Source organism: Ambystoma mexicanum, chromosome 12 (assembly GCF_040938575.1).
Source record: "Ambystoma mexicanum isolate Mex_15411 chromosome 12, UKY_AmexF1_1, whole genome shotgun sequence".
In the NCBI taxonomy this organism is placed as follows: domain Eukaryota; kingdom Metazoa; phylum Chordata; class Amphibia; order Caudata; family Ambystomatidae; genus Ambystoma; species Ambystoma mexicanum.
In genome coordinates this window covers 101078638-101106267 of record NC_090936.1, presented here as the reverse complement: position 1 = coordinate 101106267, position 27630 = coordinate 101078638, and the positions used below count along the sequence as shown (strand labels likewise).

Below are 27630 nucleotides of genomic sequence, written 5' to 3'. Positions count from 1 at the left end.
GTTCTGGGTGGGTGTGTGCATGTTTAGAAAATGCAATGAGTGGAAGTAAGAAGGTGGATGAGTGAGAAGTGATGTGTGCTGTTCAATGTTATCGGGAGGGTGGGTGGGTGCATGCCTGTGTAGAGAATGCAATGAGTGGATGAGCATATGCCTGTTTTTGAGAATGCAATGAGCGGATGTAAGAGAAGGTGTGAGGTGAGTGAGTGACTAGTGGGTGAATGAGTATGGATGTGGTAGTGTGTGTGTTTGCATGTTCTGCATGGGGTTTGGTGTGCGCCTATGTGGTGAATCCAGTGTGAGTGAATGTGAGTGACTGTATCGGCGAGTGACCGTTGAGTAAAATGTGTGTGTGTGTGTGTGTGTGTGTGTGTGTCTCTCTCTCTCACTGGAAAATTTCTGCCACATCCTTTATTGACTTTACAAGTTTTACTGGTATTTTCAGGCAGAGCCAAGTTCATGTGTTGCAGTCAGTCTAACCATTGCTTACTGTAGCATGACATGCATTATTCATCATCTTTAAAAAGCAAGCATGGTAAGTAGCGTTACCTTGCTAGACTCCGGGTTTGGCGTAGCGTCCTGTATATTTTCTGCTGTAGCATGACTTATTAACTGAGCATATATGACCAATCACGCATGATAAGTGTTCTTATGGGTCTAGACTGGCTTACATTGGAACCAGTTTGGACAGGTGTTCATATTGTGACATCACTTTTAATGGCCAAACCAATGGGAGTATGTTTTTAAATAGTAGGAGTGCTGGCATATATTGGCAAAGCCAGTTTTGTGCCCGGTGCCAATAATGATAATATAACAAAAATCTTAAAGGAAACATGAGTATGGTCTTCTATGGGAATACTAGTATATGTTGGTGGAGCCAGCATGAAAATGTTATTTATACCGGCATATATTGCAGGCATATTGCAGGCACCGGCATGACAATGCATTGCGAAATACCCTGTGCACTTTTGGTGACTTGTAGCTATTGTACTTTTTTTCATGATTTAGCCTACAAAACCGATTGGTTGACTTTTACCTAATTCGTTGGCCTTTTAACCAGATTTTCACAAACTATGCTGTGTAATGCACCATTATTGAAAACATTTTCTCAGGGGGGAGGGAGAAGAAGCCCCCTTGCCTCCTCAACCCATTTTCGTTAGTTCAGGTTCCATCGCCACGCTCGGTCGCAATCACGTACTTGTGACAAATACTTCCACCCTCCAACATAAACAACTCACCAGCCACCACTGGTGGCTGGTATATATGTAGACCAGGCACCGGCCTCTTCTTTCTATGTTACGTTAAACATTTAAGCTTTGATTAAAAAACATTTACTTCTTTCTCTTGCAATAGTGCATGCCCCTGCAGCAGCATAATCGTCATGGACATTGCGGCCCGGGGTCTGGCGTGCCCTGTGCTTTAAGGAGCTTGGAAGAGGGGTGACGCAGCGTGGCTCGCAGGGGAGCCGCCAAATTTTGTGCTACGCCATTGTGCACTACTGGGTCTGACAAAGGGGTAGTGTGCAGTGTGCGCCTTGAAGTCTGCCAGTGAGTCCCCGGGTTAGAAGCAACTTGTGGGTTTTTTTCAATTAAAAATACCTGTGGGGTGCCATGGATTTATTTGTGCAGCAATGTTATAACATTAAATGGTGTGTTTGTTTTTTTTTTTTAAGTCCTCTGGCACCTAGTATTTCGAGTAGAAAATAAAAACTTTGGGAGGTCTTGGTTCTATTGAAAGAAATGTTCCCAGGTATTATACTCCAGCAAAGATAACATTATCATGTGCACTCCCCTGTACACACAGGCCAGTCTAATAGGAGAAGAAACCTATCGATCGTAGTGGTAGCTGACTCATAGATCTATTTATAACCAGGGAATTTTGTTGATACTAAATCCTGGTCAATGATTGAATTTTTAGGCCTTACTCGTGCAGCTTTTTTTCTCCTGGGTGAACTGCAGCGGACGCTTCTCCAAGTCGGTGCTTTTTTGGTTTGCTTAACACATCAATGCCACAGATAAGGTGTACTTCTGTGTCGATTGGCCTATAGATGTTTCATACACCAGCTGTAGCCTGCAGAGATTTTGGTGACCCTGTTACAAATACTGCATTATGTATGTTTTACATATAGACCCCACGTCGAATCTGGAAAATAACATTCCCCAAATGTGTGATTGTGCACAAATCATGCCTCCCTCTGTGCCTCGGTTCTTAAATCTGGCTGAAATGAGCGAGAGTGCCTGGAAACACGGGTGCTAGATGCATCTGAAAAATCTGACGGTCGTTTGCCATCACTTCCTGTGATGTCACTCGGGAGGCAGTCAAATGACATCACTTCCTGTGATATCAGGAGGCAATGGGTCGTGCAATGTCACTTCCACTACCCTTGGCATTTTGGTGAAATGACGTCCCTGATGTAAGGCGGGTGGTTTGTGCGGAGATGGTATTCAGTTTCTCATGTTGCCCTGAGGAGTTTGGTGCAATACTTTTCCAACAGTACCCTGCTGGAGTGGGGTGAAGCCGTAGAGGTGTTTCACGCAGGGAGTTGTTGCGGGATGTTTGGTTGGTAGGCAGTACTCGGATATTGGTTATATACCTGGAACACTGGGGTTAAGGATTTTTCAGTGCTGAAAATTTCCACAATTGCAGAAAGCTTGGCTTAGTGTAAAATTCATCCCCAGTGAAGGGGACATGTGCATGGGGGAGGTCCCACCCGCTAGAATATTTCACAGAACTGAAATGCATTTGAACAATTTAATGGTGGCATGGTTAATTGATATTTTGATTTCCAAATTAATCATGTGCAGTAAACTTGGATCGCGTGCAGCCTCGATGTTCTATTATGTGGGAGGAGTGTCTGACAAAGGTCACATGAAATATGCATGTGAGGCCAGTGTGATATAATTGTTCCTGTCTTCGCATATTGCTGAGTGGAGACAGGCGCGGGCGGCCAGGAATAGCACGTCTCTTCTAGGCTGTGACCTTCAGGTCTACGGCATGTGGAGTCTGTGTAAGGTGGTGGGATTTGAACAAAGGGAATATTGCAGCCTGCCTCCTGCGCGTTAATTGGAGGGAAATGATCACGAGATACACGCACACACACACACACACACACACACACACACACCCACACACCACCTGTAGCCAGCCTATTGCTAACATCACTGAAAAGCCTTTGCACGGTCTCCTAATGTTATGTCCGGTGGTCGGTCATAATTTCGAAAACAAAAGGTCGAATGACAATGTCGAAACAATAATGTCGAAAAATAAAAAATCGAATAATTTTTTTTTTTTTTTTTTTTTTGGGGTTCCTGGAGTAAAAAAAAAGAAAAACAAAAAAAAGGGGGGGTTGGAGGGAACCCCCCCATTTCGAATAAAAAACGTAGTTAAAAAGAAATTCGTTTTTTTTTAATTTTTTTTTTCGACATTATTTTTTCGCAAAAATGACTCGCCATTTTTGCTTTCGAGATTAACACCATAAACCGTTATGTCCATGTAGGCTATGCTGCAGACTACATTCCACTGGAAATCCTGCAGGAATGCACTAGCAAATGGTCACTTAGCGCTACTACCAGGCCGCCACTGTGACGGCTCAGCACTTGAGAAATAGGAAATAATAGAATATGCCTGCCCCAAACAGTTAAGAATGCAGTGTGTTCATCTTAATCCTCATCCTTGCTCTCCTTGCCTCATGCCAATATCGATCATGCGAGAACTCTCAATTACACCATATGTTTGTATGAAAGTGGTTCATATTTTAGCAGGATGTCTTGCTTCATTTAAGTTCATGCCTTAGGGCCCGATTCATAGAAGCATTTTATAATGGTGCAATCACATAGGAAAACGCTCTGTGAATAAGGTCCGACGTGTTTAGTGTCACAAAATAACTACTGCGCTGCAGGAGTAAAAGTATGAGATCATAAAATAAAAGTAAGCTATAAACGAGGGGTGGGGGGTTGGAAGGCATTACATTGCACTACCACTAACTCAGCAGTGATCCCAAGCATAAAGGTGAACAAGGCACAGCACAATGGTATACCTCATTCTCCTCTTTGGGTAGCGCAGGCCGAGGGCAGGCTATACTAGAAGGGGCGCGCGCTGGCACAGCAGTGGCCCAAACAGCAATAGTCCAATGAACCAAAATTTAAGAATGTCCAATCAAAGTATGATGAAACAGTAACCGTTGAACTAAAAAAAATAAAAAATGAAAGCAGTTAATAAATGCACGAATACCCCAACCCTGTAGGAAGAAAACAGAGCATGTAGGCTTTTGTAGTTAAAGGGCACTCTGGATCTTGAAGACTGGGGTAGACCGGCAATCGGTGCAGTAGCACTGAAAACTGCCTTCGGAATAAGGTAGAGTGCAGGATATTTCAAGTCACTAGGACCCTCAAAGGCAGGCCATATGGACAGGGACCACTGCAGATACCTTTTAGTCTGGTTCTTGCAGCTCACCGGCATCCAGTCAGGCTAAAAGGCACTTTGAGGTGCTTATTTATTGTATGGTTGGTGAGCTGGGTGACTGGCTCCAACACATGATGCGGTTCACAAGCAGTAACCGCACATGGGGGACAGGCAGGCAATGGTTTTGGGGTGGGAATCCAGGCCCGGGGTGGTTCCTTGACTTCTGGGTTGCTGGGAGGCCCTGTGCAGGACCTGAAGGGACGAGGAGAGTCCCTTTCTCTGCACTTCCACTCCAGGGATGTTGGCTGAGTGCATCTGCATGGCTCCTTCACTCCCAGAGAACAGGATCTTGGGCAGCAGAGAGGCCCTGGTCCACAGCCAGCAGACTAGTAGGTGAAAGAGTGTGCCTCTTCTTTGGAAGTCTCTGCTCTTCACATCTCTGGCAGTGGAGACTTTGGTACTCCAACCAGTCTCCAGTGAATCCAGAGAGTCCAAGGATGAATCCCTTCAGGGGGTGGGGTCTCCCCACATATATAGGTAAAATGCTACAGTGTATTGGCCCCGAGCAAGTTTGTCAAGGGACCAATCCACGCTCTTAAAACAAGATAGTGGGACCTCTGTGGCCTGAACCACTCCTCTGGCCTGCCCCAACTCCACCCTCTTCTTATGTTTGCTTACGTCTCCAGCAATCTACACCTTGAAGTGAAGTGACATGTCTAGTGTTCTGGCAGGGCTGTTTTTAGAGGCCGAGTTCCTGGCTAATCCCCACGGATGGTGGAGGGGCAAGTCTACAAAGGAAGGTTTCCTGGCTACACCGAAATGGTTATGGGTGACACCGGGCCCATATAAACTGAATCTGCACAGACACAAACAAGAATGGGTCACTGTGCACCACCAGAGTGACTAAAATACATCAATTGACTGTTGGCAGAGGCGTTGCTGGGGGGGGTGGTCTGAGGAGACTATAGCCCCGGGTCTTTTGGTTGTAGCACCGGATACAAGCTCAGAGCGTTACAACCAGAAAGGCTAGCTAGCCCCCAGTTCCGACAGTCCCAAAATTAGCATAGCCCCGGATCTTTTCTGGACCCAGCAACACCCCTCACTGTTGGTGTTCAGTTGTATTATCCCAACAGTCACCAGGTCATCAACACCTATATATGGCTTATATTAACCTGCCACCAGACGGTTGGATTCATCCACTTAAGTCCTTTTCAAATGCTTGCTTACGTTTTAAAGGCATGACTAGTTATATTGCAAAATAAAAGCGAATATGAATAACTTCTGTCCATAGCATTAGAGGACGCAGTTATGAGAGTAAGAATGATCCTTCCAAATTGTAAACTCTGGCAACCAAAATAAGGTTTACACTTGTAAGTTAACAAAATCAGCCTGGCACTTTCTAAAAGTGTAGCCCCGTTTCAGCTACACCTTATGATGGCCTGACAATTACTCAAGCCCAATAAGCGGGTATTACAGCAAATGTTGGTTGTTGGTAAGAAATGCATCCAATGGCCCGGATACAACTCCACTAATACCAGTTTTTAAAACGCAGAGCGCTGTTTGAAAGTGAAACTGTTTAGCAGATCATGGCCGATTCCATTTACTAAAGCGCCTAACATTTCACAAAATCTGAGCGCTTTCCCCTAGCAGATCTGTCACGCTTAAACAAACTGACTTTGTGTTGCATGTTTTCCAACATTGTGTGTGATTATCCTGAAACCTGCGTCCTGAAAGGAAAATAGACACGGTAGTCATGCCCGTTCAGGGCTGCTATATACTGTCCCCCCCCCCTTCGCCCCCGCGCTGCATTTTACATGAAGCTCGCTAATGCATGGTGTGAGGCCGACATGTAGGCCCCGGCATACTTTGGATAATTAGGCCGCCATTTTGAGATTGAAGCCCGTCCCCGCTGACCAATGCCAGGTGCAGAGAGATAAGATGGGAGTCAAAGGTTATGTTGTGATGTAAACGGTCTCAGCCAGTTGACTTTACATACATCAAGAAATGTTGATTTAAGAAGACAGTGACGAGTTGCGCTTTTTGTTTTTTTTTTATTCTCCTTTTGTGCGCCCCTCAGGTGTATTCTCTCGGTGGCATTCCAAAGCTTTTACAGCTGTTGAATAACGAGAACGAAGATGTCCAGAGAGCAGCGTGTGCCGCCCTGAGAAACCTTGTGTTTGAAGACAACGATAACAAGCTGGAAGTGTGCGAGCATCGTGGAATCCCAGTCCTGCTGCGACTCCTGAAGCAAACGCGGGACTTGGAGACGAAAAAGCAAATCACTGGTATGTATGCATGTATGCATGTATGTATGCATGTATGCGCACCTTCAGAAATATGTCCTCTTCTCAGAGGCTTTGGCCTGGGTTGGGCCCTACCGGGATCTGTGATCTTTAGAGGCGTTTTGGCACTATAGTAAGTTATGGATCCTGATTATTGTTGACTAAAACATTGGGCCCAGCTCACTTATGGTTCAAATCAAGGCGTGCTCCCAGCCCTGATCAGCAACGACATTTAGAATATCACATTTTTGTATTGCACTTGAGGGATGGATTTCTCGTACTTCTAAGCGCTGTGAACTTCTCTTATTACCCACTTTATTGGTACCCCATGTTCTTACCTCAAAGGGGGTAAAGTCGCCCCTTTTTGGAATTGAACCTGTAAATGGAGGTTGCACACAGGCCTCTGAAGTGAGCGCTTAACTTGCTGAGCTATCTTAATGCCTTAAGCGTCCAAATAAAAGATGATCCCATCCAGCTGATCCGTTCCTCTGACCTCCAGCAACCCCCTGAATTCTGAATTGAAGTGCTTTAACAACAACAAAAGTAAGCGTTCAAAGCAGCATGGTTGGCTGCAGTGGGACTTTGGGGGGTATGGTTATCTAACAAGCGCCCCCAACACGCAGTAGTGGGTGCTATTTCACTTAAGAAAATCCACGTGAAACTCTGGGCTGCGGGATTCGGCCCATTCCTTTTTTCTGGTGTGCTATGTGTGCCTTCCTGCTCCCCACTGCTGGCCCTGCCCTTTCACCCATCATACACAGACCATCAGAGTGCCAGGCGTTTTAATCCACACTGACATCCGTGCCCCTTTTGCTGTACCATGGAGGACGGGAAGTATTGCATGTGCTGTCATAGGCCCCACTGTTGCCTAACCTGGCGCTGATGTCCGAGACAAGGTCCTGTTTATGTACCTCATTTCTAGCCCTGACCAGCCCCCTAGATCATGCTGGAACCTCGAACTTGTCTGCTATTGTAAGCTTTTCTTTACCTCATGACGCCAGGCCCTGGCCTGGCCCACTGTGCGTCAATCCATCATTGCCATGTAAAAGGCCCCCTTCACAGGGCTCGGGCACTTACTTGCCAATATCCCTTCAATCCAACCACATGCGGTTGAACTGCCAACAAACTGCTCTACGGTCACAATCCTGTCAGCGGTTAGTCCATATTGACTAAACCCCAAACCATTTTACTTCAACAAAACGTGTCGGATACGATACAAGGCCTCCTGTCAGATAATGCTTTTTAGCCCGGTAGTAGGGCGCACATTTTAATGGTAAAAAATGTATCGATTCAAGTAGGGTGACGTGCTAAATTGGCACTGCTGTGATTTTTACGTGTCTGAACAGCCCTTTGCTAATCCGCTGAGCTATAGAACTGGCTGCTTAAAATTCAGATGGCTTAAGAGGCAAGCTGTTGCTGTTTATGTCGCCGTGCTCCGAGTGCAGGGCCATTTTAAGCACTTTTGGGGCTCTGGGCATGGACATCTTTGGGGCCCCCCCTCCACCAAACCAAGGGAATTAAGTGATCAAGAATATTTGGTGGCACTACAGCCGTGACCATAACCTATAGGTTGATCTGCTGCCTCGCAGCATTCAAAATATGCATGTTTACTCCCTTCAAGTCCCCTTACACTCTTCATTCTTGCTCTAACCGGAATGATAAACATGGTGCATTCTCCAATTATAAAGGTAATATTACAAAGACTCTGACACGGGAAATGTGCTCTGATTCGGTTCTTAAGTATTTCGGTATTCATGTAACAATGAACACAACACCTGCAATATTACTTCTCTCCAAGACAACGCCCTTGTCTGTGTCGACTTTTGTATACATTGATTGCACCTTCCACATCTCAATTGACACTGCAGTGTGGTAGAGGGAATTGGGATTCCGATCTGGGTTACTCGTTGTGAGATATTGAATGGAACCGCATATGAACAGGTCCAGTTAAATACAACGTGGACTTAGGCGTAAGGTACATACAACAAAGAATTAATCGCCATCTATACTGGTCTCCCTGGAGGATGAGATCATGCAAGTTGTGTAATGTTCTATCTTTCTCTGTTGCTCTTTTTAAAATTAGGATATTATGTTGCAATTGTATATGTAATTGTATATGCATTACATTTACAGTTATATTACAAATTGGTTACTTCTCTTCTAGTATAGAAACAGGATGCATTTTATCAATGGCATCCGGGGAGGTATGCAGGACTGTATGTTAAAGATACATGTAACCAATAATAGGCAGATAAATCACATTAGCTGCCTCGGAGAATGCAAAAGTGCTCCAGCATGGCTAGAGTAGACCAATTGTAAGGAAGGAGAAAGCTACACATCGCATGGATAGTGAATGCCGATTAGAAGCTACCAGGAAGGTGTCTCTAGCCAGACGGAGATTAGAAGTGGGGCATGGTTTTCATATAGTGTTGCCATTAGAGATCAAGGTGTGCTGTATATCAATGGTCACTGTTATAGTGGAAGCAACCTAAGAGCCAGTGAAACCATGAGTGAGGCTTTTATGAAGATCATACCCTGAGAAGGAAATCACTCTGAAGGGCTGACCATTTTGAAAGGTTTAGGGACTGGCAATTCTCAGAGGTTAGACAATACAATATTAAATGAGATGCCCAGGATCACACATTGCTTAAGGGGTATAGCTGGGATTTGTTCCAACTATGCAATTTCTGCATTTGAACACTTTCTTTTCCAGCTCTTACCTTGTACTAAAACAATCTCATTTTATAAAACTAACTTGCAAAGTACACATCACAATTCCAAACCTGACAATTTTTTTATCCAAAATATTACAGAAGGGTGTTACGCACAATGGGAATTATTCTAGCTTCATTCTCTCCAAAAATAAAAGGAAGTATGCAAGTACCAGCATACCAAACAATGTGATTTAACAGATTTAATCTAGGTGTGTCCTTTTGTACTTTTAAGCTTGAAATACTTCCAAAACAATGGCTTGTGAAATTGTCATTCATAAACGTGCAGAAAAACCTTTGACTTGTATAGAAAAAGCAAAATGTTTTTTGTGTCAAACGAGTAGACCTTAAAATATGCTTGCCCAAGGCCTACAACATCTAGTCCGCTCGCTCCGGTCTACCACCCCTTCCACTCAAATGACCTACATAAGAAATATCAAGTAATGAGCTAAACGATGCCATCAGCATGCAAGAAGGCAAACATCACAGAAGACAGCACAGTAATGCAAGAGATATGATTTGACCAGGATCACTGTATCGTCTGCTGGCAGAGCCAGGATACAAGCATGAGCATTTTTGTTCCACAGTCTTGAATTTGGATACTTATTCACCACTTGGACTAATAGTTTATGCTCTTCTTTGGAGGGGATTGCCTAGGTTTTAGAATGCCCCATCTGAACAAACCAATTCTAGACCTTCACCATACGAATGCCATGTTAGTTTTTATATTAACCCCTATCTGGTGCAGGAAAATTGCTGATAATAGCACCTCTTATCCTGCAAAACCAAGTACATATGCAGGTATGTTTATAAACTTCAGACATAGGAAAGGTGCAGCCAGCCTTGCTGGAGTGTGCTCTTCTAATCTTTACGATGAACACATATCTCTGCAATGAGTGTTTAACACACTGGGCTAACTTCTGAACCATTGTGGAACTCAATTTATCAATATGGATTTCAACTTTGGCTATTGCACATGATCAACACAATTCCCACAGGAAGGAAAGTATGCTACAGAAGTTGTGCCGTACGGAACACACAAACTGTATTCCACAGTGAACACAGAAAGAATTACATAATTAATTGATCAAGGCAGAATGTACTTGTCAAAACAGACAGGCAATAGGTTTAGCGCCTCAGCAACATGCCATAAAATCTCTTGGCATGTTCTATTTAAGTCTGGTGAACAATGGAATCTTACTTTAGATCAGGCAGCCTTGTGGGGGCCCCTTCCAAGGTGGCGGGCCCCGGGCAAGTGCCACTTTTGCCCGCCCATAAAGACGTCTCTGCCCGAGTGAAGTAACTTGTTCAGCATTAGACGGAGACCCCTGACCCTTAACACACAACTCCAACTAAGTGACATGCAGACATCAAAGGTCGCCACACCAAGAGGAATAGCAGCAGACTTCTCCGTCTTAATTTTAGCATATAGTCATAATGGCATCAGCTGCAGAATATATTATTACTAGAGAAGATGACATCAAAGCACTATTTGCACTTAGAGGATCTACCCATAATCCATTCAAAAGACTGACATCAGAGTCAGATGATCTTAGATCCAAGTTTATCAAATTGGAACATCTCAGTATCAGAGAGATCAATATATTTTGGGGAAAAAACTACCCTCACTCATTACTTAAAAGAACATAAAATACCTAGAAGCCTTTGGATACTAATTTTGCCGGACTTTGAAGATCCAGCTGATAATTACCTTGCAACTGGATGGGAAGCAAATCTATCAGCTAGGTCAAATAACATGCTTAAACTCCTTACTGAACATGCAAGTAGAGAACACGAACGCATTGTCATTCAAATAGATGCATTAAAAGAAGAAATGAGACTTTGACGCCCCAGTGCGACTATGGACAAAAATGATAAAACTCTATACACCCGTCTACGCAGACATCAAGACGAAGTAAAACTTCGCGAATCTCGTCAATTTTCCCGTGACGATAGAGACTATCGAGACAATATGGTGTATACGTATCAACTTAAATATGATGAAGTGTCTCGGTCAAGAAACAGCAGCACAGTGTCTACACCTGCTAGCTCTGAAGTAGACCGTGATGGGGAAAGACCTGATAATGACGGAAACCTCACCAATGCCTCAAACAGTAAAGAATTGAAGCCCTCTGAGGACTCTGAGATCACAACTCGCGAACATGCCACAACTACGCAACTCGCTCCTTTTTTAGAACAGATTCGAAGATACAAAACAGGCAACCGTCAAGCTGCCCTAGCGGCCATGAAAAAAAGGTTCCTGACACCTCTAGTCACAAATACCACAATCCTAGACCCAAGCCTCGGGGCACAAGGGGTGGCCAATCGGGCCGGCGCAAATGCCCCTCCCATGCAACGCAGAGTAACCAGGGCATCCTATCATCAAACATTGAGGAATCAGACAAGATAGATCTGATACACAATTTGAGTAGCTACCCTCTCTCTTCCGATGAACATTCTGTCCTGAACAAAGGATTGTCATTCGCTCCAACTGGATTCAATGAATACGTTCAGATCCAGATTAATCTGTTCAAATTTATCCACAAAATAAAATTAAAAAAATACTTTGCAACTCAAGTTAAGTAGTTTAAAACCAAGCCCCAACCACCTCTCCTTTCGGATATCACACTTCCAACCATGCTTACCACATGTGCTCATGCCCCTTGACGAATGTGAGCATGACCCTAGTATCAATGTTATGGACTTACTCCAAGATTTGAATATTCAGCAGCAAAGTTTGAAAATAAAACAATTACCAACTAAATCGAAATGTGTACCTGTGTTTCCCAAAGACAACTTCATTGATACATTTCCCCAAGCAGTCCTTCATGCCATTCACAAAATGCAAGACACTTCCAAGAGAAAGCATTCATGTAAACAAAATTTATCAGAGAGCAAACGGCTCTGCAGAAGCTAGCATCCAATGATAATTTAATCATAAAGGAGGCAGACAAGGGTGGCAATGTAGTGATCATGGACAAAGCGGAATACATTTCCATGGGACTTCAACATTTGAACTCCCCTGGTTGCTCTGAGACATTGGCATCCAACCCCACACCTCACTTACGCGCAACAGTGAACACACTAGTGTCTAAATGGTATACTAGCGGTTTTATAACTGATGTTGAGAAACCATTCCTAATTGTCAATGGCCCAGTGATGCCTACAGCCTACTTTCTACCCAAGACACACAAATCCTTTGCGGAAATACCTGAAGGGAGACTGATCTTGAGTGGTGGCGGTGGCATCTTTGAGCCCATTTCAATTTATATTAATGAATGTCTTGCACCCCTGGTAAACGCCATGCCTACATTCATTTGTGATACCATGCACATTTTGCATATACTTGATCAGCTTCCAGTGTTGCCAAATCTGTTATTAGTGACGCTTGATGTGAAAGCCTTATATACATCAATTGATCACCAGCAGGCAGTTGCCAGTGTTTATATTTTTCGCAAACATTTGGCTTCTTTCTTCAAACATATTGAGATGGTTAAAGAATTGTTATTATGTGCACTTTCTAATAATGTGTTCTTATTCAACAATACCTATTATAGACAACTAATTGGTATAGCGATGGGAGCTAGCTATGCTCCTGCTCCTGCAAATATTTGTATGCACCACTGTGAGCAGCAGATTGTTTTCTCTAATGCTACATTTCTGCCGCATATTTATATGTGGAAAAGATATATAGATTGTGATTTGGATTGGCAAAGGTCCTATTGATTGTCTTAATGAAGTTGTGCTTTATTTAAATACCAACAATTGGGGCATTCAATTCACACATACCTTCAGCTATACTAGCATCCATTTTTTGGATTTATCAATTAGCATTTCTGACAACAAATTTGCAACCAAGACTTACCGCAAGTCTACATCAGTTAACACAATACTACACGCAACTAGTTGTCACAAGAAATCAGTTACAACCAACATACCCAAAGGCGAATTTGTCCGTGCCAGACGTAATTGCTCATTAAATGAGGATTTTTCTACGTAATGTGCAATAATACAACAAAGATTTCTGGCAAGAGGATATGACAAAAGTCTACTTGAAAAAGCCGAACAAGAGGTCAAATGCATGAAGAGAAGGGACTTGCTTACTCCTAAAGTACGCTCACATAGTACACACAGTCAAAAACTCAGTTATGACTAGATATAATGCAGATAGTTCTAATCTGTACAGCACAGTCAAAAGACATTGGCATCTCCTCCGGTTAGACAAAGATATCGGTCCATGGTTAGATGCTGCACCTAACTTTATTTACACCAAAGCCAACAACCGTAAGAATATTCTTTCTCCCTCCTTTATGGCCACTCAAAAAGATAAACACACTTGGCTATATCAACCACCCAACAAAGGTTTTCACAAATGTGGTGTGTGTTCAATGTGTGCCTTTTGCATATGAAACTTCTAAAATTGACTTTGGCCAATTGGGCACACATAAAATCAATGCTTTCATTAACCGCAACACAAAATGTTGTGTCCATTGTATATCTTATGCACATGTGGACAGCGCTATATTGGCAGTACCATTCGTCCTTTGAAAATTAGAATAAGGGAGCATCTGTCATCCATTTCTCAAATTGATTCCAAATACCCTTTGTTCGTACATTGGCAACAAGTCCACCAAATGGACAACAAAGCACTGATCCAATTTGCTGGGATGGCTAAAGTTACCTTACCTCAATGTGGAGGAAACCTTGTCCTTAAATTAAGGCAATTGGAAGCCCGCCTTATCTGCCAATACCGTACTGTCGCACATGGCCTTACTACGGACCATGAACTATCTGTATTTTTGTGATCATGCAATTATGTATTTAAATAATTTGTCCTTCTTAACTTTTTCAAATATGTAATCTTATCCCGTATCCAGTTTTGGCCATCCATTTAGCTCAGCTGACTTTAGTTAACTTTATTCTCTTACCAATGCTAAATGGATTTGACCATGCATGTATAATTAGCATTCAGACTAATTGGAACACGCCTGTAACCAGTTCTGGTGTTATTTTCTTTAACATGCTTACATACCAGAACACAACCTCACTCCAGCACTGAGCACTGATTGATCCACCAGTTTACCATACTTGTGGCAATTACATAAATATTGGCCAATTCATATGGTTCCCATCTGCTCAGATACAAGCTAGATGTTCGGCCTGTGAACTGGACTTTAATACAAGCTTGGTTCCATGTTACTGCAGTCTACGAACTTCTCCAATATTTCTCCTTTTCTAAACCATTCAAATGGTTTTTCCATCTCGCCAATTCAGCATCACATTCTTAAAAATCTGGAAATAGGCGCCTTTTATTTTGCACAGTACAATTAGGTACTAATTACTTTGCATCCTTGCAGCTTACCATTCACTTCTAGTCTACGCGAGGACACCTAAAATGGCGGCCACGATTGCACGTACTGCCGTACACGGCTTCGTTTTAATGCATTTCTGATGTTGTAATACACAGCACGAGCCGCGGATGGCTGGCTCCTGTTCCTTATATGTAGCGGAAATGCTGGTAAGTTCAGCTCTTTCACGTAGACCCCTAGAGTCCCTGTAGGGTCTACGCATGCACACCTGACCTTCGAGACGGCCCATTCATGCGCTAATTAGTGTGTCTGTTTCTTTTCCCTTCTGCTTGGAACGGGTGACTGGCCATTGACCTATTCATTCAACTCACACCTTAGCGTTTCTATTGAAACTTCTAACTTAATGCCTGCATTGCAACAGCACAATACAAGTATGTGATCAAGAATTCCTTCAGCCTACAACACAATTTACGAACAAATATTGGTTGCTTTAAGTTGTCCTCTCGATCTGATCACACTGCTAGTGCAACCCCAATTTAATTTGCAGTGGAGCCCACGACAATATATAATTTGACCTTATACCAACTAATGGGTAAGTGTGCTTAGTTCCGCTTTTTACACTTTACTAAATTACTAGTAATCCATTTCCTACCCGTTCTCGCACAGCGCAATTGCTTCCCAGCATTTTTTAAAAGTGGTTTCCACTTATATTGTTTCCATTACTGTGATTGCAAAGGGAAGTCCAGATTTCAGGTACATCACAATGTTTTTTTACCTACTTTGACCAACTGTATGGCCAACATCGGACCAAATGCTAATTTAGCTGTTCTCTATATTTCTCCCATATTTTCTCACATCTGGCAATGCCCGAATTGGATAAACTCGTACCATATAGGTCGCAAATCCTTTTTCAAAAAATTGTTTCACTTGTCACATTGCATTACTCTGTATATTTCTGATGACAATCCATGGTCTGAATGTTTTTTTGTATTGGTCGAAATTGACCACCCAACTGCTTTGGTTGTGTTTGGGTCTGTTATACGCACTATGTATTATATTTGTAGCATTTTTATTTACTGTATATTTAACATGCAGCCTCAGTAGAAGAGCTCATCGCTCGAAACACGTGTCGGGCTGCACCACCTTTTGATTAAACTACAAATGAACTGATCTGTACATTGTTTGTGTGCGCAGTGTGTTTGCAAACCAACCCTTTCCTTCCTTTGTACATGATGCATTTGTAACTAGTGGAAAGTATGTTAAGTGAGTTAAACAGTCTGCTCCCATTTACATGGCCGGATTTCGATTGCTTTCGCAGTGACAGTATTGAGCAATTTTCAATTTTGATCAACCTATGATATGGCATTTATAACGCGCCTAAACACAAGTGTTTCAAGGCGCGACACGGCAAGGGAGGGGGAACAGAGGGAAGACAGAGACAGCGATCTTACTAGGCCGAGTGTCATTCAGATCGTGCAAGTGCTTGGGTAGGGGGAGGGGACAGTGCAGTACATGGGATAAGAGAATACATAACAATAAGTAGAAGTACAGCCCGCCGGCGGCAAGTGCAAGGGTAAGTGCAGACAACAGGTGTCCAGTGCTAGTAGGGGCTGTAGTGATACAGAAACAGTCCCCGAGTGCAAGGGTTGCCAGGGGGGCAGTGCAGGTGTGCAGTACCTGGGCCCGAGATCAGAGGGTAGCCAGGTAACCAGTGCAATTTCTTTTTAGATGTGTTTGTTGGTACCCGTGGCTTTGTACCAAGGATCGACCCAGTGTTTTAACAAAACTGTTGCTATGAGATTTAATGTGAACATCAAACATACTGGCACTACTCTAATATAATAAAGGTTTCAGGGTTTACTGGACAGGTCCAAACCAGTTTATTTCCATTAGTGGTACGCGAAAAAGTAACAGTAGGAACTCCCACCTCTCCCCCATTACTCACTCACTTATAAAATTTCTAAAGTCCTAATGTACGGGTTTGGTTGCGTTTGTCCTTTGTAGAATTATGCGAATATGATATATTTTATTTGTATAGTGCTCATGCACAAGTGTTTCAGAGCGCTATTGCACTGTGCCAGATCAGAGTGCCTAGCCTTGTGGCACGCTGTGCGCACAGCTCCTGGGGTATCCGGGCCTTGGTCTGCTGCATACACCTAACGAGCGAGGGAAAGATGAGCTTTGGAAAAGGGTAAAGAGATGCTACGAACAGAGGGAGGGGGTAGATGCAGCAGGGGGGGATGTTCTGTTAGCATGGGTGTCTATCAGTCCTGCAAGATGGACCTTCTTTCTGCAGAAGTGAGGAGGCGGGTGGCACGTGCCCTTACATGTTGTGATAACTTGAATTGTAAATGAGCATACAACATAATGTTGGTTGCATGAGGGGCTCGAAAGAGTGCTCGACTCATCTGGAAGTTTGGTGGGTTATTTACCCAGGTGTTTCTGTACCTTATATCCCAGGTCAAACTGCAGAATGTTCTTCATTCTAGAACTGCGAACCCTGAGCCCAGAATGGCTGCCGACTATCTCCTACGCAATCAGGCACTAGGGAGGGATTTGTCCACTTCCGTCAGTGTCCTGCCCAACATGCCTATGGTCATGTCCACCTTAGACTGGACAAAGTTTAAGATTTTCTGTTGGAGGACAACTTGCTCAAATGGACTAACACCCCCACATAAATCCGCACAAACCCCCAGAGCAGCAAATGCTAGGGGAACCAGAATGGTAAGGAAATATATCAGTGACCGCCGGTTAGCTTCAAAACCAGTGCAGCGTAAATAGAAGTCGGATGTGTAGTGGAAAAAAACGACCACTCGAGATTTCGGTGGATTGAAGAACACTTTCTAGCTAAGCAGTAAGCAAACGATTGACCAATGGCAACACAAGACCTCGGTGCAAGTGAAACCCCTCCCTGCGGGGTCCAAATCCCTTATACCCGCAGGTCTACATGGTTGCCAATGGAAGGGGTGGTCTCAGTCTGGCAAAGTCGGACCATGCAACTTTAATTGCTCACCGAGAGAATCCCCAGGTTCATTGTACATTCTTTTGATGCAAGCTGCACTTGGCAGCACTTGGAATCGTTCTCAGTAAAAGCAGCAGAGTGCAAGGCATTGCTTCAAGGTAAATATATACTCCCAAATGCTTCACACTCTCCTGAAGGCAGGCGAGATGTCTAGCAATGACACCGGCAGCTAAAGCTGCCTTTCAGAGAAAGGCGAGCGCACGCAGGGTACATGCTTAGCTATGCCAAAACCTGAACAGTGAAGGCGAGCATTCATAAGTGGTGTGCAAAGTGCTCTTTTAAAGGTGACATGCGCAGTGCAGTGCACCATCTACCTTTTATGCAGGCCAGAAACAATGGTTTAAACAAGGTGTAATGATGCATGGAATATACTGTCTCACAATGGTAGTCTAACAGGGGTACTTATATGGTCATGCCTTATTCAGTTTTTTTCTCCAGTCCCCTCCTATGAGACCGTCACTCCAGTTTCATTACACACATTTTTAATAGTGCATACTTCGAATCCAGGCATGTGATAACAAATTGTATCTTCAGTACTTTGGCAATACATTACTGGAGCAGCATGTGAACCATCTGAACAGGAGCGGATTGCACATTGACAGACGCATCTACATACCATGGCCACACAGGACAACCCTAGGAGTATGACCACAGGCATGAGCAGGATTTGCCCTGTAGATGCTCCTCGAAGCCCCAACAATCCAGGACCCAAAGGACCAGGCAGACTCATCACTGCTGTGTAAGCGGGTTATGCTATTGTGACGGTGCGTGATGTCTGTGATATTGGTAGCGTAATCCGGTATGAAGTTACAGCACTCGCTTTTTATGATTGTGCAGGTGCTCCCCTAGGAGGCTAATATGATATCTAGGGCCATACGGCTCTGGAGTCCGGTTGGGCGAATGGACAATTGTTCATGGGACAGCTGCAAAATGGCATTGGCAAGGACAATGACTTCCACTAACTGGGATAGCTGAGTGGTTTCGGTTAATTTTGACCCCAAGGGCTGGTATCTGGTACTCCACTACTGCAATAAGACTCCCAATCCGAGTTTCTCTTCGAGCGGAGCCTAGTGGGGAAAGTGGGGTGTGGCGCACTGCAGGCGAGATATATTCCAGGTAACAGCTCCCTCCCGTGTTGATGGGCATCCATGCCGAAGCCTTACCCCACAGATGAAGTAAGTTACGGAATATGTTGCATGCTAACATTAAGTGAATGTGAACCCGGGGTCAAAAGTAACATTGAATTACCATACTAGAGCGGGTGGCAATGTAATGCTCACAAACACTTGAGACCTCCGGGTTTAGTGCAAGCGAGCACCCCTCATACAGGCAACATTGACAACACATTCACAGCAAATGTAAAAATACAATCCGCTCTCACACATTCACGCTCATTCACTCATCTATAAAGTGCCTAGAGCAGTTTTGCATGTATTTAGAGGCTGTGTATTCCATAAACATTCAGTTTCTAAGCCAAACTACATATTTTGAGTTTATTCTCAAGTAGTCAACTCCTTTTTTTTATTATCTTTTGAATTGAGTCATTTTTTGACTGTTGACCGGTGACCTTTTTTTATAAGAATTGTTTTGAAATTATTGTATCAAGAATGTTCTGATTTTTGAACTACTAGTTTACGAAATTGTGTGTTCTGGGCAGTTCCTGCACAAACTTATTTTTCTCATGCTTCCTTAATAACCTGACTGGTCAAGTGGGTACCTTCGTCGCTGTCTACGCGGACGGGCAGTCCAAAAATGGCGTATACATTCAGCTAGCAGTTTCTTGGCTATGGGGATTGCATCTGCCTTTTAACACAGGTAGGCTTCAACCCACACTGACAACACATCTAATCTACTACCACCAAACAGTACATATACTTCAAGCAGGCGGGGCGCTGAATGAAATCGATTCGCGCATGCAATAAAGTACCTTCCAGTATGCTGCATGCAGATAGTTTTGTGGACACCGCTCTCTCAACATCATATGATAAACATGTTGTGCAGTGTCCGCAACAGTTCTTGGCCACGGAAGCTAATCCAGGTACTATGCAGTCTTTGAAGTAACGTGATCATGGCATTTTAACCTTAATGGGACACTCCATGTGCTTCGCAGAACAGGTAAGGGAGCAGTAGCTTGGGCACCACCAGGTGGCCGTCTGGGTAGCGCCACAAGGAGTCTACTTCCAGGGTTTACCTACACCGAGTCCAGCTCTCCTTCTCAGTCTCTGGAGCAGAACCTATTACTGTGCAGCCAGTGCTTTTGTGTGGTGCAAAGTTTTCTGATGGCCACATACTCTACAGCAGCAACTCTTGTTGTGTGTATACTGTTGCAGTCCTGTCTTCTAAAGTATCGTAAATGGCTCATCTGTAAATATCTATGCTTTTTGACCCATGTGTTGGGTAACATTTCACTTACTGCTGTTTTACCTCTGTATTTGAGGACCCCCCAATTTTGTGCTTTTGTTTCAGCCTCCTGATCTGATTTTCTGTCAGTGAGGCACAGCCTTCAGCTGCGCTCCACTGGGCTTTCGCTGATTGTTTTTTGGAAACTGACTGACATTGTTTCCCTTAGTCTTATGACTTGGTTGCCACTTATTTTGCAACTGTATTGCTGTGTGCAATGTACATTACTGTACCATGCACTAGGGTCCTTGCGTTTTCAGGCCCTAAACATCCCGAAAGGATTTTCTGGTAACTGGACAAGGTGCCTAGGAGTAGACTAGTGGCAGCAGAGGCTTTTTGTGTATTTTTATACATTTTTACAGAGCCATACCGCATTTACCATGTTTGGCTCATGACTGTGGCTAGTGTTCATGGTGGCTGTGCCACAAGGTCTTTTGTCTTCTCCTTTGGCCATTTTGTCCTTTGGATTTCCCCTTGCTCTTTGTGACCCGGATAGTCCTTATTTTGGCATGCATTCACCTGTGAAAGCCGGCGATTTTCATGGGCTAATGCATGTCACATGTGTGGGTACCCAGTAATTGGGCTTGAACTGTCTGGTCCCAATCCACACTACTGGCGGCATGAGTGTACCACTGCCAGCGTGCATGAGTGGGTCGGATCTCCTCATCGGCTAGCTGGGGAGCAAGCACTCGCTGTACTTTAGGATATGAGGAGAGGCTCTGAGAGCAGACCCGCCGATCACCCCGAAGTCCGAGCAGATCCAAGAACTGTCCGGAACCGCGCAGAGAAGGTTTGTCACCCTGAGCCCCGTGTTGTCCCGGTAGAGCCCTGCTATGCGCTTCATCTCCTTCAACCCTTGTGAGTGATGTGACCAATCGCTCTCAACGTCTCCTTGGTGCCCTGCAAACAGTGTTGCTACTTCGAGTTTTAGCTTGTGCTTTGGGAGAAACCTAGTTCGCCCTGTAAGGCACCTTCATGCCAAATCTTGTTGTCCCTACTGGTTTGGGCCACGAGAGAAAAGTGTGCATCAGTCCATGAAACTTGGGTTCGTCTGCATCACTGTGAGACAGTGGCGGTCACTATTGGTGACTTTCCCGCCTTTCTTCGTGTCCAGAGACCAGCTGCATCAGTGTGTTTCTTTGTCCTGCATTCGAGAGTAGAGATGCTACTCCTGATGTACATCGGACCCACATTTGCGCCAACAGTGCCTGTGCACTTTGAAGTGTAACCAAGGAGGGGATTTCGTAGTCCAGGTGACCTTCAAATCTGACAAGTTTGCGTCCAGATTGAGCTAAAGGCGGTGAGTAATCATACCACTTACCTGTGGCCCCTAATTCATCCATACTGTTTTACTCACAAAGGATACCTTTTGGTCCTTGTCTTGACTTGCTCTTGCTTCCTCTAGTCGTCCAAAAGACTAGGACAGCTTTGTTCTTCGTAGCAGACCCACCTCTGACGCTCAGAACCGAATTTCTCACACTCCAGTGTCCTCTTCTAACTTTTCCTTCCCATTGAAGTTTTTCCCTTGTGAGCTTTACGCATAAGCGAGCACTTTTACACATGAACATAACAATAAGCACAAGGCTCAAATCGTCGTTGGGCTGAACTTCTTAAATTAGGGATACCCATTTCTGGGGTTGGCCATTGTGTTAAAGTTTGTGTGCTTTCCCTCCTTACAGGTTTTGGTGGGAATCTGCACTCTATCGCATTGACCGAAGTGACTTCACATATATTTTACATAGTATGTGTTTAAGTAGTGATATTAATGTGTTCTTCTTTATTCACATGTGTTTGCTAAAGGCCTGATAAATTATATATTCTTGATATACTACTGTCTAAGACTCATTTTTGTCCTGCTGTGTGCTCATTCAAGACTTCAGATCACCCCCACTTCTCCTGAGACTTATCCTTAACTGCTCTCTAAGCTGCCTTGAATTGTCTTGGCTAACGTCACAGAAGTGTTCCCAGTTTCATAAAACAGTGAACACAGGGGTGGCCTCCTGAACATCTGTTCACCAGAGCAGAGTTCAGAAATCCATTCTAACAAAAATGTATTTGAAAAACGATGCTTTGAAATGTCCACCTCTATATTCAATGCTTTAATGATAGTCTTCTCATGCCTTAATACAGTTCACTCGTCTGCTAATTTGCTATCTCCATTTCGGCTGTGGTGGAAAGAAATTGAATAAGGCATGATCATACAAGTACCCCCCGCCCCTGTTATCCTACCATCACTGGCACTTCCTGTCTCCAAGTCTGCTGACGTTGTCTGCTAGGGAAGCTTTGAAGGTGTGAGCTTCAACAAGACACTTCCTCAAGATTTCCTAAGTCTCCCTCCTCAATGTCTGTACCATCGTTCAGTGCATGTATGGCAGAAGCCAGACGTGCACTCTTGTTGCCCCCTGCACGAGTTGGCAGATGCAGCAGAATGGGTGCTGCTTAAAGAATGTGTAGGTACAGTGCCCCTGTTAGGTAAATTGAATAAGTACTGTGACTGACCCACTGTTGAGCACTAGGCAACACATCCATGAACCATTGACTTCACTCAGTATGGGTTGTTCTGCAACAGTGCTTTCATATGTTGTACCCTACAAGCTAGATGAGTACAGGCTGATGTGTTCTGGGTGGTAATACTTAAGCAGTGTTTTGAAAAAGCCCCTTCGTTTCCACGCAGATGCCTAGAAAATGTCTCTGAAGCCCAACATTGCCCATAGTTCATGGAGCGGTGGGAAATCCACATTGGGAAAGCATTCCATGGCATACAAACCATGCTGAATTGTGAACTTGGGCAAACACTATATATTCGTGGCTGTTGTACAGGAACACATTGGTGTGTTACGTTTTTGTCCCTCTGGACACCAGCTTGCAGTCATCAAAGCAGCATGCTTTTTTGACACTGCTGTTGCCGTCCATTTTAGTGGTTTTACTGTCACTAAGTTCCTGCTTGCTTTGCCAGAGCGGTTGATGTCCACTGTAATCCTTTGTTAGGGTCACTGAAATCTGTCTTGCTTTCATTTCACTGGAGTTATTGAAAGAAAACAGAGAGGCCTCAATTACGACTCCCAGGTTGGCCTCCTTTTGGCGGCTACATTTGCTCTACCCACTATGACCCTTCTTGTGCCACACCAGTCTAGATACCAGTTGGAAAGTTTCTGAAAGGAGGCACCAGAGGACACAATTATTACAAAAGTATCAAAAATATTTATTTAGGTTGATGTATTAGATGAACAGATAATCATCTAGAAAAGCACAATTAGATACAGGTACAAACTACACGATGACCACATACAAAATAGTGCCAACTCATTCTCACCCATCCATCATTCAAACTATCCTACTGCACTCATCCAGAACAATTCCACAATCGCACTCCCACATTATACGAATTCAAAATATATCTACAAAACATTTAATTCGATAAAAACAATCCGCAATAAACGTGTCTTCCTTTTTTCTCTCTCGTTCTGTCTATGAATACATCCGAGTTGTTTGTCCAATATTATTGTGTTTCGAAGACCCTAACCAGACCAACCGTTTTCGACCTAATGGTGTTGATTCACCACGTCTTCATCAGGGCTTTGTAATCACATTTTACAAAACCAGGAATAAAATATATATATTTATCTCGACAATACCGTTGGACAATTACTACTACTTGGAATTACCCGATGGCAGTATTCTACATTCACATGCATGGTTAACAATTAATACCATGGTGGGATGCTCCATGCTTGGACACACCTACAAAATGACAGGTGAATCTACAGTGACTTAAGTACCTATGCCTTCAGCTGAGCAATGGTGAAGTGAAATGGAGTGAGACTAGCACCATATCTTGGTGAAAATAAAAATTCAAAAAATGAATGTGCACATAATGGTGACCAGGAAACCAGGGCACAGAGGGCTGGCAATATCTTCAAGCTCGATAGAGCAATCTTGGGGAATATGAGCCTGCAAAGGATACTCGTGTGTGGGCTATTCTCCAGCTGTTACAATCCAAAAAGACAAGGCTCATTGTGTATTTGGAAGTATGACGCACCAACGAATACCAATCGTATAAGATTTCAATGACTTAATCAAGCTGTTTGCTCATACATGAATATGTATGTTAGCAGTACCGGCTACAGTCTGCTGACTAAAAACAGATGCAAGTCATGTACTTACTCTCGTTTAATGATCATTGAATGAAGCGGGCAAGGCTGCCGCCAATCGGCCTTCTGGATTCACATGGCACCAAAAAGGCATGCAGAAGTCAACTTTACATTTCCTGAAAAATAACCAGTTGTGACAGACTGACACTATGTCAGAGCTTTTATGTTTTTTATTTTCCTTTCTTTTTTACTGCTATAACATGATACTGGTTATTATATCTGTGAAAGATCTGCAATTCAGACCGCACTTTCATAATGATTATTCTGAAAGTAATAAGTGCAAACTTGTAACTGCTGAGATTCCTTACTGACCCACAGCGGTTGATGTGTAGTTTGGCAGCATGGCAGTTAGAGTAGCATGTGGACTCTTGCAAACAGTCAACTGGAACCCAAAGTCCCTACAGCCTGCAAGTGCCCTTTATTATGGTGGACACCCCTGATAAAAATGATATGCAACTGTGTACCCTAGGGCCTTGTGGCAGTTTAATAAATCTAAGCCATGTCTGGTTTTACATGGTGGTTCCTGGGAAGAAAACTTATACTGGCTAAAACCTTTTGATTTCATTTTGTTAGCCTGGTATCTGGTTGCCCATTCCACTGAAGGGGCCTATGTGTATTAGTAGTTGCCCAAAATGAACTTGTCCTAATAGTCCTATTCTGTTCTCTCAGGAAATGCTTGTCACCAGCGGATAAGAAATGCCCAGGGCATAAGTGTGGGATCCATGCATCAAAGGATAGCCCCCCTTTGACAGTAGGGAGGTCACACCAGGGAGGCAATTGCTAGTAACCAGAAGAGGACTCGCAATCCAGAGAAGCGTTTGACCCTCTTGGAGTCTCTTGAGTCACTCACATTTGCTGTGCCTCCTCCCGACTTCCTGCAGAAAAAACACTCCAACGTCACTAATCAAGGACCCTGATCACAACAGCCAGGATTGGATCTTTACAGAAGGCTTGAAGGGGACTGTAAATGTTAAAGGTCTCTGTACCGCGCATGGATGCCACTTGTGTGGTCGAGCTGCGCAAAATAAATACTCTGCAGTTGATAAGGCTCAGCCTCAATCACTTGGATCTGCTTACAAGAAACTGATAGCAGGGGAAAAAACAAGAATACTGTGAGGAACCTGAGGGTATCCTCAATCCTACTCCCCCTGGATCCTCTTAGGGACAAGGGAAAGGCTGTCGCTTTTGGATTCTGACCCTGGGGGTGGAGAAGTGAGGGAGGATTCCCTGGGTGGAGGGTACTTGGGTATTAGGAGTGGGGCACCCACAGGCACATTATGGTATCCCTCTTTCCCTAATGAAGGCCAGCTTAACCCTCCCCCAACCTTTATAGGCTATTGTACAACATCTCCTCTCATTTTCCCATACTTAACATATGACTGTACTGGGACGAGGAAGAGGCAACTAGGAGTAAGGAACACTAGTAACTCCTTGCACCATTCTAGCACTGGGATGAGGAAGATGCCTGCCAAGTACTGTGAATGTCAGGTATGTCCCTTTTAACTATGGTCAGGCAAGGACAATTGGAAGCCTCCACCTGCAATCTGTCAATTGTTTGCAGGTGTATAAAAGAACAAAGGAACAACAAAGAGAGCAACAGGGCGGTCTGTGGGGGAGACCACCAGGGCACCCTTTCCATTCCGTGATGAGGCACCTATGGTGGGACCTAGGAGGGAGCCAGGACGCCGGCAGAAGTCCCAGCAGACCTCTGGAGCACAGAGCCAGGTGGGCGTTAGACTGCCACAGGTGTGGGAGCCTCATGATCGGGAGAAAGCAGCCGGAGCTGCAGGAAAAAGAGCAAAGAAGAAAGGATGCCGTCTGCTTCCGGGACAGAGGAGCAGTGCTGCCACCATGTGCTCGGAGGCACCCAGAGTGCAAGCAGAGCTCGCAGAGACCAGCCATTCAGCCTGCGAAGTGGAGCAGAAGCAGCAGAGCTGGCAGAGAGGAACGCTGAGTGCCGGTGAGTGCAGGGGAATTGCACTCAAAGCCGGGGCACTCCTAGGGGCTACGCATAACAAAATGCTGTATGTGGCAAAACTGATTACCAAACTGAATGAAAACTTGTAGCAAAGCTAAATCACACACATTGAATACTGAGTTGAGTGAAACTGTGTGGGCAAAGCTGTGAGCTGAAGAAGTCAAAAGGGAAAGTGCCCTTGTGTTCTGACAACTGCACCTAGAACAGGGAGCCCTAAATTGCGAACACCAAAGACCTTGTAAAAACACACCAAGATGGAGAACTGTAAGTGAACTGTTGATGAAATCCACAAGGAAGGCCAAGTTTATCTAGAGTTGTGTTGAACTTTGAAAACTGGAGACGTTGCTACGTTGAGTCTTGGTGAAGGGAACCCTGATGAGTTGCAGATGCTGTCTTCAGGACGGAGCCTCAAGACTCTTTTCTTTTGAACTGTGTTGCCTTGAACTTGGGAAAGGGAACCCAGAGGATTGTGTGGAACTTGAAAAAGGTAATCTTGAAACTTTTGTGGAACTTTCTTGAACTTGGGGAAGGGGAGCTGAAGAGGAAGCAAAGAGATGATCACCATTTCTTTTATTATTGACAACCCCACACATTGTTTAGCTTTAGTTGTGAGGACAAGGATAGGTTTTGGACACCGACTTTTAAGTTGAACTCTTGGACTCAGACTTTCCTTAGTTTCGTTCAGGTAGGTAAATCGCACTTTAGCATAGGGCAAGTTAGGCCTCCTACCATCCTCCCATTTGAGTTAATACATTAATGCTGTTTGAACTTTGAATCTGTTGTCTGTCTTGCTTCATGATGCCTTCACAAATAGTGTCGGGGTGGGATGCGGGTCAACCAATACAAGTTGGGGAACCCTAAGATTTGAAAAGCTGAGTGCCAGAGCATCAGACCCTTCAGTAGCTACCAAGGGTTCTATCAGGTTTGATGCCTGTAGTAGTAGGATGAATCAATTTCTCTAGGTGAAAGAAGACTGATGCCCACTGATTTGATCTTAATTCTACCCCCTGATACATACATTACACTAGCACCAAAATCAGGTCTGGCAGGGAGATTAGGAATTGATGTTTTAGCGGAAGTAATAGATCCAGACTTTAGTGGTGATGTTAAGGTATTGTTACAAAATCACTGGATGGACCCATTCCAAATCCATCAATGGGATACAATTGCTCAAGGGGTGCTTGAGAAAGCAGTGTTCCCTAGGTTTAAGGAAGAATCTGAAAGGAAAGTACAGATCGAGGAACTCAAGGCTTTGGGGAAGCTGATGAGACATCTGATGACCCTCCCAACCCTGGACATAGAAACATTAAACAGGAAAAGCCTGAGACACTTCCAGACTTGGCATATGCCCAAAGAGACGACCCCTTGTTGGCTGAAAC

General features: G+C 44.1%; 1 protein-coding gene across 1 annotated transcript in view; it reads left to right on the top strand.

Moving 5' to 3' along the window:
* Positions 1 to 27630, top strand: part of PKP2 (plakophilin 2) — an 810521-nt gene that overhangs the window by 266548 nt on the left and 516343 nt on the right. Inside the window, exon 5 of the mRNA XM_069628098.1 lies at positions 6476 to 6683. Coding sequence (XP_069484199.1) covers positions 6476 to 6683 — 208 coding nt within the window. The remainder of the gene's footprint in view (positions 1 to 6475; positions 6684 to 27630) is intronic.